This window comes from Paroedura picta, chromosome 13 (genome assembly GCF_049243985.1).
Source record: "Paroedura picta isolate Pp20150507F chromosome 13, Ppicta_v3.0, whole genome shotgun sequence".
In the NCBI taxonomy this organism is placed as follows: domain Eukaryota; kingdom Metazoa; phylum Chordata; class Lepidosauria; order Squamata; family Gekkonidae; genus Paroedura; species Paroedura picta.
The window spans coordinates 8,733,642-8,751,179 of NC_135381.1; the positions used below are offsets into that span (position 1 = coordinate 8,733,642).

At 48.1% G+C, this 17,538-nt stretch overlaps 1 protein-coding gene and 1 long non-coding RNA gene across 7 annotated transcripts in view; one reads left to right on the forward strand and one right to left on the reverse strand.

Annotated features, from left to right (window-relative positions):
- SEPTIN5 (septin 5) overlaps positions 1 to 17,538 on the reverse strand; it is a 46,244-nt gene that overhangs the window by 8,238 nt on the left and 20,468 nt on the right. For 3 of the 6 annotated variants that reach the window (XM_077308200.1, XM_077308201.1, XM_077308202.1), the window contains 3 exons: positions 2,487 to 2,583; positions 722 to 808; positions 79 to 202 (listed from right to left, as the gene is read on the reverse strand). In XM_077308200.1, the coding sequence (XP_077164315.1) occupies positions 79 to 202; positions 722 to 808; positions 2,487 to 2,583 (308 nt within the window). Of the gene's footprint in view, positions 1 to 78; positions 203 to 721; positions 809 to 2,486; positions 2,584 to 10,161; positions 10,184 to 10,658; positions 10,974 to 17,538 lie in introns of those variants that run through there. The other 3 variants (XM_077308199.1, XM_077308198.1, XM_077308203.1) reach the window with 2 other exon arrangements.
- LOC143822720 (uncharacterized) lies at positions 10,915 to 14,149 on the forward strand. Its single transcript, XR_013226237.1, has 2 exons — positions 10,915 to 11,136; positions 12,090 to 14,149. It is a non-coding gene; the product is annotated as an uncharacterized LOC143822720 (long non-coding RNA).

The following is a 17,538-nucleotide window of genomic DNA, read 5'->3' on the forward strand; positions in this document are numbered from 1 at the left end:
CCTCTCCTTTCCTCCCACCTCCATCTCGCCTCTTCTCACCCTCTGGCAAACAGCAGGAACAGGGGGGTAACCACTCACCATTCAGTGTTGTTAACAGCATCCCCAAAACCCGGAGTGTCCACTATCGTCAGCTTCAGCTTCACGCCCTTCTCCTCAATGTCCACCGTGTGTTTGACAATCTCTACTGTCTGACTGATTCTTTCTTGATATACAAACATTTTTAAAAAAGAGAGAAAGCATATCATGCAGGTTAGGGTCAGGAATACCTTGCCTCCCTCCCTCAGCTAAGATCTGTTTGTGTAGGGTAAAGTTGGTGATGGCCAGAGAACAGGGATTGAACCTAGGACCTCCTGTATCCCAAGCCAATTCTCTACCACTGAACGATGGCCCCTCCCTTAAATATTCAGCCAGTGGCATTTCTGACAAAAGGAATAACATTAAAAAAATACTTTTTCAGGCTTGCAGCTTTCAAAGAAGAGATGGCACAAAAGGGAAAGGAAGCATTTCAGCAACAGTAATGGGAAAACAGGAAGTTACAGAGGTACTTCCTGTGGCAAAGAGTAACCGCTGCCATGACAGTTTGGGGCACCACAATCGCTCTTTTCCCAATAAAAAGCACGGCTGGTCCATCCAGACTAGCAGCAACGTGGACAAGGAAGCCATCTATTTGGTCCCCTCCTATAAAAAGTTATATTAATTCCTCACTCAGGATTCAACATACCCTCCGCGTTGAGAAGCTTCCGGTCTTTGTAGAGGTCTGTCAGGAACAAGCTGTTCACCAGTGTAGATTTGCCCAGACCTGACTCACCTAAAAGAACAAATCCATACACTGAATGAGAAGGACATCTTGGGACAGCGTTTCTGCGGCTGAATTCCGAAACAATGTTTTGTTACTTTTGGGGAACAAAAGGCATTCCATTATCTTTCACAAGCAGGAAATGTTCTTCCTTGGGATCCCCCGTCCTTGGTTGGATGTAGCAGCTCAGCTTTAACCAGCCAAGTTTTATCTCGCTTTGTCCCCATTCTTGATGGCCACCAAAACATCCTTATGTTGGCAGAGAAGGACTCGCATGTGTGTTGTCCCTGATGAGTCCTCCCTCTGAACAAAGGCACTCCAAGCTCATATTCACACAATCGCAATAAAGGGAGTTTCATCAAACCACAGTCAGTTGTAACAGAAATAACACACACCAGAGTCAGAGGGCACCAGAAATAGAATTTCCCAAACTAGGGGTTGCAGCTGGTTTGTTCACCAGCATTTGTGGTTTATTGTTGTGTTGTCTGTACCCACAAAACACAATTTTGGTTTATACCTGAGGATGCATATTCAGGTTTGATCCTTAGCCCTGGTGGTGGTTCTTGACTACTTTGATTTTTTTATTATGAGCTCTACATCTAAAATTATTACAACATATTTTGGGAGCTTCACGTTTTATGATTATGTTACCTACCAGGTCTTATTATTATATATACTATATGCATATAGTTTACTTGACCACTGATGAAGTCCGATTAGGTTGAAACATGTCTGGTTTATGATCATACCATGTGCAGCCATTATGTGCAATATTGCGCAGACTGTGATTTTAATTCTGTTTTTCACCTGCTTCATGTGCACTTAATGATAAATATTTGCCTTGCAGTTACCTGGACACAGAGCAAGTTGCTCATGGAAGGAGACCAAAAAGAGGCAAGGAACACACCACTTAGAATGTACACACAAACTTGGTTTCGTTAGTTACAAAAGGGAAACAAACCACAGTTTTTACAGCCTGAACAAGCCACAGTTTAGTGGAACGTCTGAATGAAAATTTCCCAAGCCTCAGCACAACAGCCAGAGCTAGGATTCCCAACCAAGGATCTGCAGACCCCTGGGGAACGCTGCCTTTCATCTCCTGCCTTAATGGACTCAGCCACAAGCTAAGAAACTAGCCGCCTCCACTGTTCCCTTCTCCTCTCTGAGCATGAATAAATTCTGAGCCTGGGAAGGGGTGGAGCCTACATACCTTAAACTGCCTCCTGTCTCTCTTTCCTTCCCCCCACCTCCTCAAGCCTGCCTGTCAACATGGGTGATGATGTCACTCTCGGTGACATGTCATTTCCGGGGTGTGGCAGGGAGGCGTGGCCAGCTGACATCACTTCCAGGGCTGTTCGAAACCTGAAAAGTTATTTCAGGGGCTCCTCCATGGTCAAAAAGTAGTATAGTATAGTATAGCATAGCATAGCATAGACCAGGGTTAGTCAACCTGTGTTCCTACAGATGTTCATGGACGATTCACATGAGCCCCTGCTAGCAAATGCTGGCAGGGGCTCATGGGAATTGTAGTCCATGAACATCTGGAGGACCAAAGGTTGACTACCCCTGGTATAGACCACAATCCCTAATAATTCGCCCAACTAACTTTGTGAATCGTTTTGTGTTGTGCAGCCTTGTGTACTTAGCAAAGCCCAAGAGGGATCCCACCGAGGTGCCTGCAGGTCCTCACCTGCCACCATGAGAGTGAAGTCAAAGCCCTTCTTGACAGATTTCCGGTGCACCTGGTTGGGCAGTGTAGCAAACCCCACATACTGCTTTTCGTGGTCCTGCAAGAAAAAGATAAGCAGCGGTTGGTTACACAGAACTGAAGGAAATCTCAAATGCCTTTGGAACAAGCCAAAGCAGCAGAACAAGGGAATTCAAGGAATTGGCAGCAGGCGGATGCTGGGACAATCATAAATTCAAGAGCAATAGTAAAACATGAGAAAGGAGGGGGAGGCCGCAGAGCTGATAATTTCCTGGCATCTCTCCGGGAAGCATATTAAGTTATCTGATGAATGGACGAGCTGAAGAGGGCCTTTGTCATACACATTGGCTACACTGCCAAGGTTAAAAGAGAGAGAGAGATGGATCGGTCCCTATTATCTCCTTTCGTAGCCTTGCGATGGGGACTTACGGCTGATTAATGAGAAACAAAGTGTTTCTTTAATCAGCTGTTTTGAGAGAGGTCCAAATTTAACAAGGTTCGAGAGTGACATTAATGAGTCTAAGTACAAGTTAATACGATAGAAATTATCCGTGCTAGGATCAGGATAGCAGAAAGCATGGGTATTTCTAGCAATGCGGTATAAGACAGTAAACTGGCTAGCCCCTTGTGTCCATGACAAAAGCCAAAATACTGGTCTATCCCTGCCAAGGGGATCTTTCAGGTATGACTGTGTGGTTTAGCTTAAAGAAAATGAGAAGGGAGACCACAAACATGGATAAGATGAGGGGAAGGAAGAGATGGAGGGGAATGACATCGTGCTGTTGGTGAGATGTCATTTCTGGCAAATACCCAAACCAGTTTTGCCCAAACCAAAGAGCATTGGATTGGCATCCTGTTGGTGACATGAAGTCACTTCCGGGTATTTGCAGGAAGTGACATCACAGCATCAGTCCGACACTCCTTTTTAAAACGTTTCTTGCCCTGCTGCTGAAGTGGCAAATCTGGTTTCCTTAGCGTCAAGCTTGGCCTAGGAAAGCAGCAGCATGATGGGACCAATAAAGGGATATAACATGCATAGTGCATAGACTTCCTTTTGTAAGAATTAAAGTTGTTTGCTTACATTCAGGCAAAGGTTTAAGCACAAAGATTTCACATTAGCTGTTTCCGCGGAGGTAAAATATTGTTCGGGGAAACAATTTCTTCCGGAGATACTATTTCTCTAATACACAAAACGTATACGCAGAGAGATCATTTTTCACTGTCTGAATAGACTGAATCATGAACAGAGAAATTCTCGTTTTCCCTCACTTTAACGCAAATGGCCGCTCATTGTCAAAAACTCAATTGCTATGGAATGCTCCCATCATGCACTGGAGCAGGGGTAGTCAAACTGTGGCCCTCCAGATGTCCATGGACTACAATTCCCAGGAGCCCCTGCCAGCGCATGCTGGCAGGGGCTCCTGGGAATTGTAGTCCATGGACATCTGGAGGGCCGCAGTTTGACTACCCCTGCACTAGAGAGTGCACATTTGAGCATTGCACAGAGAGCATGCAAGGATGTTAAGCAAAACTCCAACAACTATGCCAAATTATAAAGAAGAGACAATACGTAAACTAGACAGATCTGCAGGACTGGACCAAAGATTTCCCCCAGCCGAAACAAGCATGCTTCCCAGAGTCTTCGCAACCTTCACACAGCGGAGAAGGGCAAACCCACATCCCCAAAGGGGACCATTCCCCTCCGTGTTTACATTGGCTCTGAAATTACACCGGCCACTTCCTGTTGCCCTCCGGGAGACGGGAGATTCATGGGCCTCCTCATGCCAGTGGAATTCTGGCTCCACACAGGAGGCACCCTGTGAATGCGCCATTCATAGCTCATGATAACTCAAGAGGTCCTGTTGGCAGCTCTGCGCTCCGACGACACAGAGGCGTCTTTCTCCCGGGCCAGCTCCATCATCGCTTTAAGAACCGTTTCAAAAAGGGGAGGGAAAACAGCTCAGAATATCTTCCACGCTTGAACCCATTCAGGTGTCTTCATCCATCACTTCTCTCCTCGGTTCCAAAGCGGGGTGAGGAGGTGCGGACGCGAGGCCTCGGAAAAGACGCCACACCTCGCCTTCGCGATCGGCACCAAGAGGAAATGAGTTTTCATCACCCCCTGGAGCGCAAAGAGCATCGCCTTGAAAGGCTGCCTTTGGCTGGCAGACGCCAACAGCCAGGGTGCCTCGCCTCGCGCATAATTCAGCGCAGCCAAGGGACTCTTTTAGGCCACCTACACCCAGTCAATATTTTCAGCCATTTGGAGACAGCCGTCCTTCTGGCTCCTCGGGTAAATATGCCAACGACAGCCGTTCCTGCTCAGACGCAAGCTGTGGCAGGCACCCACTTCGGCTGCAGCTCCCGTCTTGTGACAAATCCTCCCCACCCCCACATTGCCATTGATAAAGGCCGCAAAACAAGCTACTGCAAATCCTTCCTCCACCCGTAGCAGACACCCTGTGAGGCAAGGCTGTGATGATCCCAAGGTCACCCAGCTGGCTACATGTGGAGGAGCGGGGAATCAAACCCGGCTAGCCAGATTAGAAGCCACCGCTCTTAACCACGATATAAGGCAGGCTCTTTTCTGGATAACGTAATGGCTTTTTTCCTAGGAGGGGGGAGAAAATCCTATCCCTCTGCATGTTGTAGAAGGGACAGCAAAAACAAAACAAAAAAGACATGCTCCAGGAGTTCCCCTTCTCCTGTTGCACATGGACCAGGCCACTCTGAATATGGGATTCTTTAATATTTACCTTCTAAGACAGCTGACAGCAATGCTGAGTGTATGTTTATCTGATATGCAGAGCATCAAGCTGAAAAAGGTTCATCGCTGGAGGCATCACACATCTAGACTTACCAGGCAATACAAAATTAGTGTATCGGGGTAGTCAAACTGCGGCCCTCCAGATGTCCATGGAATGCTGGCAGGGGTTCATGGGAACTGTAGTCCATGGACATCTGGAAGGCCGCAGTTTGACTACCCCCGGTATTGATGCTTGATCTTTTGAATCCTCTGTTCTACATGAGTCTTTGCTTGCTTCATACCTAGCGTCAGAAGAGCGCTGGGAGAAAAGCCCGATCTCACCAATTTATTCTCAAGAACTGTGATTCACTTCGGCAGGAAAGAATCTTGAGCAATCAGAAGAAACAGACCTTTTCCGGAAGAATGTATGTTAAGCCACTGGAAAACAGATTGTATGAAGATCCTCATCTCCATTTTCACAGTACCTGTCTCCAAACGTATCCAAGCATTAAAAATGCAAGGAGGAACCTGAAGAATTGCCTGGAGAAATTTCGATTGCAGTTTCTCTAGATGGAGAAGACTAGATGTTGCAAAGCCTGAGTAGATATTATTACTAGGGGCCAAGCCCATTGCATTCAGGAATACAACAAGCACTAGATTAGGTGGGTGGAGTAGAAGAACTCTGTGGGTGGCCTCCCCTTCTCTCCAAAACCTGGACAGGCTGCAGGAAGCTGTTATGGAACTCACGGGCAGGGGCAGCTCTCACGTGGCAGGGATCTGTAGCCTCCAAGCCTCAGAGGGAAGTGGGAGGAGGAGGGGGTGGTCAGGGATGGGGGATGGAAGGCGATTGGCTGGCTGCTGGACAGATAGGCAAGCCAGTTGGAGGAGGAGGCACTCAGGGGCAGGACAGCCACCCTGAGTGGCACTTAAGCCATGAGACACACTCCTCCTCCAAGGCCTTATGAGAAATAATGTGGAAAAGATTATTGGTGATGATGGTGATGATGGTGATCAATTTATTGACCACACCCTTCCCGCTAGTGGACTTGGGGACGTTCAATGCATTTAGTGCGACTGAGGCAGAATTTCAATACAATTTATGGAATTGTATCTTTTGAAGTGCTTTAGACAGAGTCTAACAATAAAATTACGGGGACAGTTCATCCAGGCCAGAGGATTTGTTATCCCCCCCCCAAAAAAAAATCATTACTGTTTTAACTTCCACAAGCAACATTTTTAAATTGAACGTCCATTGCAATTGGTTCCTACAAGCCGGTCCGGGAAAAAATTATTTGTTCAAAAGCCAAATATTTATTAAAGAAGATAAAAAAGGCTTTGTACTTGGAAGCATAGATCAGCAACAGGAAAAGTTTTATTGTGCATGCTGAAAAAGAATGCACTTGCGATCCCTGATATATGAGTTTATATTCTTCCTGATATCTCAAAAATGTTTGCTGTAGTCTAACTCCCTAGAATGTTAAAACCCAGGGATAGTGAAGCTGTTTTCAGATACAATATGTCTTCTTTTAACACGGTCAATAATCTCCATAGCACACAAGGGAAAAACAACCACTGCTTCTGAGACAGTAGCCTTAAATGCTGTAGAATCATCGAGTGGGAAGGGATCTCCAAGGTCATCTAGTCCAACCCACTGCTGAATGCAGGAAACTACCTGCCTACACACAGCGACTCTAATTCCATGCTCAGATGATACCCACCAAGCCCCCGCAAAACAACAGAATCATTGGTCAGTCTAGCCTGGAAGAAATTTGCCTCCCAATTCCAAAGTGACGATCGACATTTCCCTGGGCATGCAAGAAAGGGCCACAAGAGCCATGAGCCAACACCATCCCTTCTGCCCACCCACTCACAATCTGCCTAAATGCATATGTAAATGCTACCCTGAACACAGTTCTCTCTTGTTGCTATAGAAAAGCGTGCAAACGCCAGGGCTCTTTCCAGGTTTAGGAGCTGTCAGCAAGATGCTGTCCAGTGGTCCTCCCCCCCACCCCTGCAAGCTATGACCCCAAGACAGAAGACAAGTAAGAGGAAAACAGCTGCTGTTCTTGAATCAATTCTGATTCTTGCACGCTTGGTCACGCTGATTCAGTAAAGTGAAGGTAGGGAGCCCCTATTCTTGCAGACATTTTCAGGGGCATTTTTGATGGGGGGGGGTTGTTTCCAATTGCTCCTGCTCCACAATAGAAGTTATTCCTAAGGTCAGATCTGATTTTAAAAGTATTGATTATTTTAAATACATCGATAAATCAGATGACAGTCCTAAATACAATCACAGATTGTCAATTCTTGTCACAGATTAGGGCTGCCATCTCTGGGGTGGGAAATACCTGGAGAATTTAGGGGTAGAGCCAGGAATGGGCAGGATTTGGGGTGGGGAGACGCTGTGGTGTCTGTCCTACAAAGCAGCCATTTTCTCCGCGGAAACTGATCTCTTTAGTCTGGAGGTGGGATACCCAGGACCTCCCTGGGACAGCGGCCCTATCACAGATTTGATTACAGGCTTTGAATCCACAAAAATAACAGAACTGAATTTGTGTTACTGTCATCAGATTCATGTCTTCCCCCACCCATGCATTCTAAGAAACAGATCTATAGGGATATTGTACACTTGTGCTCCAGCACTGGATTAAGATTTTGGGGTATTTTCCCCCACAGAGCGTTCAGTCACAAAGAAGCAACCAGAAAAATATTTCTCTTGAAATCTTTAAGGTGCCACTAGACGCCTGTCATATTTTGCCGCTACAATGGCTACCCCTCTGGAATTATCTTTCCCAGCAGAAACCATTCCTGCCTCTCCACATTTTCTCTCACATTCATCTTTCACCCGACATCCCCTCCACATAGACAAACCATGCAAGACTCATGACCCCGATGTGCACCCACCCTGTCAATGTGAACACCCAAAGGCCATCTGCTTTACCTAATAATGCCATGACTTTGCATATGCATTTTCAACATTCCTTCGTATATTATCGCCACAATAATCCTCATTACAGTCCTGTAAAGTTGACCAGTGTCTTCATCCCCATATAGCAGGTTGCCCACTGAAGATAAAGTAAGTGAGCTGTCCAAGGTCACAAGCTGGTTTGGGGCAGAAGCACCAGCTCAACACACAACCTCCAAAATCACCGCTAATGCTCTTAATCGCTACCCATCTTGCTAATCCTTGCTTCTGTGCATATTCCTAAAGTTCTTCTGAGACAAAACCCATAATATTCAGAGAAAATGCTTACAGGCATCCTGCTTATCTCCAACCAACACCCTTTTCCTTCCCCGGGGGAAGCAAAAGATCTCCTTAAACTGGAAACCAAGGGCTCCAAAGGAACTGGCTGAGTTATAGGACCATTGTGCACAATCAAACATTTTCACATTACAATCCAAAGTGCTGGTTCTTACCTTCAAGGCCCTCAGTGGGTTGGGGCCCAAGCACCCTGTAATCCATTCTATTTATTTATTAACAGGCATGTCTATATAGCTCACGGGTTTCTAGACAAATACAAAGTTTAAGTCAAATTTAAACCCCACAAGCTGAGTAAACTCTTTGGCCAATCTCATGCTGACAAGGCATCCAAATGAATCCATACAGAGATGCTTGGCCCACCTCTTCCTGCAGTGTCCAGTCCACCAGCTGTAATTCGCTTTGCAAGCCAGCACCCCTCCCTACAGGGGTGGCACTTCTTGTCCTGGGGCCTCGCTTTTGGAAATCCCTCCTTCCTGTGCCGTACCTTCATGTCTTTTAGGCATCAGGCCAAAATGTTTCTTGAGAACCAGCTTGGTGTAGTGGTTAGGAGTGCAGACATCTAATCTGGAGAGCTGGGTTTGATTCCCTGCTCCTTCTCCACATGCAGCCAGCTGAGTGACTTTGGGCTCGCCACTGATAGAGCTGTTCTGACAGAGCAGGAATATCAGAGCTCATTGCTGGAGACATCTCTGATGCAGTGGGAGACCCAAGGCAAGTCAAATGCTCTCCGGACCACCCTTGCCACTCATCAGCAATGCCGTATAAGAATATTGGCCTACTTTGCCGGAATTACCAAATAACCTATGCCAGGGGTAGCTGAACAGTGGCTCTCCAGAGGTCCATGGACTACAATGAGCTGGTAATTGCAGTCCATGGAGAGCAACAGTTATTTATTTATTTACTTATCTATTTATTTACTCTGGGATTTATCTACTGCCCTTTCTTCAAGAACTCACATTCCTTGAACACTGAAACCAAGGTATATAAATGTGAAATATTGATATTCACAGCTTAGGAAGGGTCGACTGGGGGTTCGTCTCTTGCCGTGACTTGGCCAATCAGCGCTTGAATTACTGAGGCTTAAAGGGCCTTCACGCCCCTCTCCCCCACCCACACACACACATACACAGGGTTCTTCCTTTCTTTCAAAACCAGAAAGCAGAGTGACGACACAACAAAACACCCTTGTGCAACGCGCACCACGTCTCCCAGCTGCCTGCCATCTGCCTTTGAACCCTGTTCCAACACGACCTCTGGCTGATTGTCGCCTGCCAGACCCAACAAGGTCTTTAAGCAAAGCTGGACGGAACGCAGGAACGACACTCCCGACTTCACACCCGAAGCCATGCGCAAGGCCGAGAGCGTGGGAGCAATCCAATGCCTCCCGCTTCCCCGTTCGGCACTCTTCTTTGGGAGAACATAATTTCTATATTTAAATCAAACGGAACAACACGAAGAAATCCACCCACCAGAGCCAGGGGAGGAGACTGCAGTGGTCTCAGAAAGGCACTTCTGCAGCAGCAGCAGCAGCAGCAGCAGCAGCAGCAGCAGCAGCAGCAGCAGCAGCAGCAGCAGCAGCAGCAGCAGCAGCAGCAGCAGCAGCAGCAGCAGCAGCAGCAGCAGCAGCCCCCCCCCCAACCCACACTCACCATTTGCACATGTTCTGTATTCAGCCCCGCTATTCAGACAGACATGAATCCAGGCAGCCGGTCAAGGTTGTCTCCCTCCCTCCCTCCCTCCCAGGCCAGCAGGAAACGAGGTGGGGGGGGAGCAGTAGACAATCCCCCAGCGTGGCAGAAGGAAGGGACCCCGGTCCAAAACCGGACCCGGGGCAGGCCCACATCTAGCGCATTCATTCAGTCAGCGCTTCCCCCACCTCCACACCCACCCAAGTCTGAGCAGCAGGGAAGCCACAGCTAGCAACGCGGAGGCTGCAAGACGCCCAGATTGCAGGGCCGGCCTTCTTGTCCAGCCTGGCCGCCTCTCCGGCTCCAGGCTGCGGTTTCCGCCTGCCCATCCCTCGGCCCCCCTTACCGGCTCTCTGCTCGGGCTCCAGGCTCGTCCCCGGGCACCCTCCTCCCCTCCCCTCCCCTCCCCTCCCCTCCCCTCCCCTCCCCTCCGTGCGCCGGGGCCGCTCTAAATATACCTTCAGCTTGACGGAGTGGCTCCTCTGGAGCGGAGGCCGGGGAGAAAGCAGCCGCTCCACCAAGCGCTCCTGGAGAATGATTGAATCCATCCGACCCCACGGGCAGGCGAGGCCGGCAGTCAGCGCCGGCCCAGAGGAGCCAGAGCCCAGCCCATGCCTGCCCGGCCGCCGCCCACACGGAAGGGGGAGAGGAGAGGAGAGGAGGCCGAGCCCGCCGGCCAGGCCAGGCCAGCAGCGCCCACGGCAGCCAGCTGGAGAGGGTTTCCTGCGCCGCTCTCGCCGCCTTCCTCGCCCAGGGCGGAGCGGGCGGAAAGGAACGCTGGCAAAGGCGGCGGCGGCGGCGGCGGCAGCAGCGGCTGAAGAGGCGGTTCACACGTGACGCGCCTGCCTTACGTGTCCGTGCGGGGAACGAAGGGGGGGCGCGGCCCGACCTGGGTTCGAATCCCGGGCAACTCTAAGCCGGAGTCCTTTTTTTGAGGTAGGTAGGTAGGTCCTTTTTTGGTGTAGGTAGGTAGGTTTTTTGTGTAGGTAGGTACGTAGGTAGGTAGGGGGTTTTTTTGTTTCTTTAGGCAGACATCAGATGTGAGGGGCAAACAGACATCAGATGGACAAATAGACAGGCAGATGGCAGATGACTGACAGACAGACAGATATCAGATGAACTGACGGATGGACAGACAGACAGATGGCAGGCAGATGAAAGACGGCTGTCAGACAGATGGATGGACGCACAGACAGACACATAGATACCATAGTAGTCATGTCAACCTGCCCCCCTCCTCCCAAAAGGAGGGCCTGGGGGAGGAGGGGAGGGGCTGCAAGTGGGCGTGTCCATAGTTATGCCTGCTAACCGTAATCTGCTTGATTGCACCACTTCTGGGGTTTCTTGAAGTCTGAAGAGTGTTTTGGGGGTTTCTCAAAGCTAAAAACGTTGAGAAAGGCTGATTTAGGTTTCATGTAAGTATCAAGAATATACTGGAGTTCAATTTAAAGTGAATAATTTAAAAAGTGTTTGCATGACACTGTCCCCCGCACATCCAAATTTTGACAGGGAAACAATTTTTTCCCAAGGGGAAAGAAAAGTGAACCATCCACTGATTTATAAGCAAAAAATTACTGGAACAGCAACAAAATCAGATCAGTTTTTGAGGCAGGATGAAAGGGGATTGACCCTGAAACCGGGTTTTACTCAGAATTAGAGTCTTGCCAGAATACTTTCTACCCAAAAGAGGAGCATATTTACGGTTCCAAGAGGAACAAGAGTAAAGAACCACCGGGGCTACTCAGGATGTCAGAGGAGATGTATTCTTGCAAAGCAGGCCAAAGCTGGAACAGCCAAGAGCACCGGTTTTAGCCTGTGAAAGATTTCCATTATGCTATAAATCGAAAGGGTGCAGACAGCTGTTTAATCTTTCATAATGTTTCCGTCAGGTAAATCTACTTTGGACGCACTCCTGCGCCTCTGTGGTTTCATCCGACTGATCAGCAACCTGGCAGGACTGGAGCCCTGAAGCCGAGACAGCCTGTATCATCAATTCTCATCTGAACAATGAAGTTACTTTCATGACAATTTTCAGATGCACAAAGCCCACTCAATCTGTCTGCATGGAAGCCTCAAGAGGCATGGGGGGGGGGAGAGCGATCAGCTTCAGATACGAAGTAATATTGATTACTGACAGTCTAGCACAGTGGTTCTCAACCTATGGGTCGGGACCCCTTTGGGGGTCAAATTTCCCATTTCACAGGGCTCGTGGCAGGACAAGCAGCTTGAACAGGGGAGGGGGCGCCATCCACACAACAGCCTTGCAGGGTAGATTGAGATAGAGCATTCATCTGTCTGGAGCAGGAGAAAAGTGCGAGATCAGTGTGGTGGGACAAGAGGCAGAGCTGAACTGAGAAACCCTGGGAAAAAAGCCAATTTATATACAATCCTGAACAATGGATCTTCACGCCCTTGGTCAGTTTTGGTTTAATTTCTGTGAAAGAACACTTGCAGAATTTTATGGTTGGGGGTCACCACAACAGGAGGAACTGTATTAAAGGGCCGTGGCATTAGGAAGGTTGAGAATCACTGGTTTAGCAGGAAACCAGTTGCCTGTAGAACATAATCTGTAAATATAGTGACCTGTTTAAAAAGAGAAAGACTGAGAAAGAATACACCAATATTCAAAAAGGCCTTGTAGAATTGCCTTGTGCAGAGTTGGAGCATCTGGTCCACTATGAGCCAGTGTGGCGTAGAAGTTAAAGAGCAGCAGACTCTAATCTGGATGGCCGGGTTTGATTCCCCCCTCCCCCTCCCCCTGCACGTGCTGCCAGCTGGGTGACCTTGGGTCAGTCGTACCTCACCCTGTGAGGGAGGCTGAGAGAGTCTCAAAGTGGCTTACATTCACCATCCCTTTCCTCTCCCCAAAACAGACACCCAGTGAGGGAGGTGAGGCTGAGAGAGCCCTGAGATTACTGAAGAAGAAGAGTTGGTTCTTTATATGCTGCTTTTCTCTCCCCGGAGTCTCAAAGTGGCTTACCATCGCCTCCCTTCTTCTCCCTACAACAGGTACCCTGTGAGGTAGGAGGGGATGAGAGAACCCTGACAGGACTACTGTGAACATTGCTCTTTCAAGAGGATTGTGACTAGCCCAAGGTCACCCAGCTGGCGGCATGTGGACAAGTGGGGAATCGAACCCAGCTCACCAGATTAGAAACCCCCGCTCCTTTGTAACTGTGGCAGCTCCTGCAGGGCCCGCATCTCTTCCGGGAGCTCATGCATGAAGACGGCAGAACTGTCCAGCACTTTTCCACAAGTCTGTTCATCATGGGGAGTTCTAAATTTCAATACTGTCGAAGAAAGGCCTCCGCAGGGATATGAAGAACAGAAAGTCAGGAGGCCAGTAAGTTGTCTTGGTTGACAAAAATAGATTTCCCCCCACCCCATAGAAGCAGAGCAGACGTAAGAGAGAGGGGAACTGAGAGATGTGCCAAGAGCTAGAAACTTCCTTTTGCATGACAGCTGTTGCATCACATAAAAATCACCCTTGCCTGGTTCACGGCATCCGACAGTGTGCTTGATTTACAGTTCTGTTTCACCCCATAAGTTGGCCTGAAATCTGCTGAACTACACGATGCTAGTGCCTGCCTTTGGGGATGGTCCGAGAGGCAGCGTCTTCGGAACCAAGTCAAAAGATAGACAGAGATTGGGGGTATTCCCCCACCCTTGTCTTCTGGGGTAGATATCACAGACGGCTCCATCATCTGGCAGAACTAGGTCAGGTTTGTCCTTTATAAAGACAGCCATCGCACCAGAAGTGAGAGCCTTTGATATGGCCCGTTTACAGACGATTTAGAAGATGGCAGAATATCGTCGTGGCTTGTTCTGTGCTCTCCACAAGGGGACCATCTTAAGGCTGCCTTCTTCTATTTCAACCTTCTCAGCTCCTTAATTTGTTCATATGTCCCTAAGTACCTTTTTCTTCCGATAAATCACTATATTTTATCTACCTTTGGGGGCTTCTATCATTTGAATATGTGTGAGATACTACAGTTGTTCTTTAGAATCTAGTGCCATCCCCAGTTCTGTACTATATTATGATCTTGGCTCTCCCACCAAACATAACAGGAGAGTACTAGCCCACAATCCTCCAATTCTGTATGGTCACCATTTTTTGCAAACAAAGCCAAGTAGCTACCTTTCAGCTTTGGGACATGCCTGTCACCTTTCAGCTGGGCAACAGGGGCAGGAGGACGCTGGGGACTTACCTTTTCAGCTGTTAAATGAAGGAATTGGCAGACAGGAAATGATGTCATAACAATAGTGCACCACTGAAAAGGTAATCCCCTATTCTCTCACCTCCAGTGTTTCATGAGCTGGCAGAGTATTGACAATGGAGGGATAGAATGACAGTTCAGGGTAGATGAAAGAGTGCTCATTTGCTGGCAAAACAATGGTCAGTTTTGACTACTGAGATAGTTCCTTCCTTCCTTCCTGTCTCTCAGAGTTGCAGGAACAAGGACCTGACAAGTTCTAATATCTCGGTTTCAGTCATGCTAATTAGGCTGATAAAAGGGAGCCATGGAGGACAGTCCATGTGGGAGCAACCGTTCACTCACACTGCTCTGCAGTTCAAGTCTCTTGGTAAACAGTGCTTTACTTCTGCCTTGTTGTTAACTCTGTGCTTGTTTTTCAAAGAGGTTCCTGTACCCTGAGTCCCTCCCTTTCCCAAAAACCATCCTCCTCAGTCTTCACCCCCAAAACCTCCAGGTTTTTCCAAACCTGGAGCTGGCAACCCAACCTCCATACCATGCCACTTTCCCTCCTCTTATATACACTGTACATAAATTATAGATATTAGAAGATTACTCTCTGTGCAAAATTGCATCCTAAAGCAACCAGGAAATTGAGTAAGATTGAGGAAGTGAGAGTTACACACTTCTCAGTGACAAACGACAAACAACTTAGCAGGTTTTGGTTTGCCCAAAATGGAGTTTTAGTTCTTTAACACGGCTGAAAGGGAACCCCACCTGGACCCATGGCAGGCTCTGTTGACCAAGGAGTTATTTTGCTCTACCTGCAGTACTCAGATTAACTGGCTCTAATTTTTGCAGAATGTTGTTCTTCCACTAGAGGGATGTACAAGACTACAGTACAAACAGCTCCTGCCTTTCATGGGTGGCAAATTGGCCATTTGCGGGATTAGCTGGTTTGGAATTAAGGATTTCCTGGAAGAACAAGAGGAACGGGCCAGAATTCCCAGTTCTTGTGTGTAGTGAGCCCGGGGGAAAAGATGAGTTTTTAAGATTTGTCATTGTGACAGGAGTACTATATAAATACTGCAAAGATAATCATATACCACAGACATAGACTGGCTCCCCTTTGGATAGATCTCTGGCTAAGTATACAATTCCTGCCGGCATCCCGTTTTGTTTTCCCACCGGAAACTTGGCCACGGTCCCTACGGCAAATCCTTCCAGGCCTCCTTTGCTGCAGCATTTCCGGTTATCAGGGCTGTCCTCAGATCTGATTCACACGTCTCTGAACCTCTCCCGTTTCAAGCTCCCCATTCATTTCTGCCTCAGCCCATCCCCAACAAGCCACGCAGTGGAGGCCTGAAGGCAGTTAATTCATTCAAGTTTCTGCTGCAGAGAAGCACAAAATTTTAAACACTTGCTGAGCCCCATCCAGACCTCAAACTGAAGCTGCCCTTGACCTCAACAGGAAGAAAATCTGGTACGAAGTGACAAGTATTATGGTACGAAGTGACAAGTATTGAGATTCCCCGTGCCAGGGATCTCAAAGCATCAGAGCGACACAAAAGACACCCTCTGCTGGGATGGGGCGCAGAACACAATGGCGATCCTCCTCTTTAGAGCTACTGTCATGCCCACCCTAGCAGGGGGAGAAGAAAAACCATTCCTTTGTCCGGTCTTGGCACAGCAAAATCAAAGGACCCCCGGAGGTGCTTTGTCTTCGGTTGACATGTGGAGTGGAGGCACGATTAAAGAGGCTGTCGCTGAATGAATGAGTGGATTATTACCCAGCCAGCCGTGATCAGCTGAACTGTACACGCGAGGATCTTATTTTGGGACATGGGCTGGGCCCAAGAGTTCTAAGCTTTTACCGGGCATCTCTAAAGGCTGTCATGGAGAATTCTATATTTCAAGGGCTAAAGGGAAAATAGATTCAATTTTTAGCAAAATACAAACATCTTATAAACGAACGCATGCTAGTAACAGACTGGATTGTGGCTTTATAGGACTGGGGAGTAGAATGTTGGCTGGCAAATGTAATATTAAACAAAAATATGATATCTTAGAATCATAGAATTGGAAGGGGCTATACAGGGCATCTAGTCCAACCCCCTGGTCAATGCAGGATCAGCCTAAATCATAGAATCATAGAATCATAGAGTTGGGAGGGGCCATACAGGACATCTAGTCCAACCCCCTGCTCAGTGCAGGATCAGCCTAAAGAATCATAGAGTTGGGAGGGGCCATACAGGCCATCTAGTCCAATCCCCTGCTTAACGCAGGATCACCTTAAAGAAACATAGAATCATAGAGTTGGGAGAGGCCATATGGGCCATGTAGTCCAACTCTCCCTGCTCAATATTGAGTTTATTTGATTTATTGCCCACCACTCCCTTATGGCTCATGGCGGGTTAGAGTAACTGGATAAAACCCCAACTAAAACCCCAATTAAAACCCCAGTATAAAACCACACACAATTAAACAGCTCACAAAAGATACAGGATCAGCCTAAAGAATCATAGAATCATTGGGAGGGGTCATTTGGGCCATCTAGACCAACCCTCTGCTCAATGCAGGATCAGCCTAAGGTATCATAGAGTTGGGAGGGGCCATACAGGCCATCTAGTCCAATCCCCTGCTTAACGCAGGATCACCCTAAAGAAACATAGAATCATAGAGTTGGGAGGGGCCATATGGGCCATATGGGCCAACCGCCCTGAGCCTCCGGGGAGGGCGGTATATAAGTATGATAAATAAATAAATAAATAATAAATAAATAAATAAATCCAGGATAAGTATCTGTCCAGCCGCTGTTTAAAGACCACCAGTGAGGGGAAGCTCACCGCATCCTTAGGAAGCTTGTGCTGTAAGGCAGGAGTAGTCAACCTGTGGTCCTCCAGATGTCCACGGACTTCAATTCCCACAAGCCCCTGCCAGCATTTGCTGGCAGGGGCTCGTGGGAATTGTAGTCCGTGGACATCTGGAGGACCACAGGTTGACTACCCCTGCTGTAAGGGACGGCAACCGGTCGAGCTCAAGATGACGGTTTCATCGTGGGGCCAAGTTGGAATTGCTCAACCTACATCACTTTGGTCTCGACTCAGTACCCTTCCCTCAGTGGTTAATGGTTCCTCTTTCACTG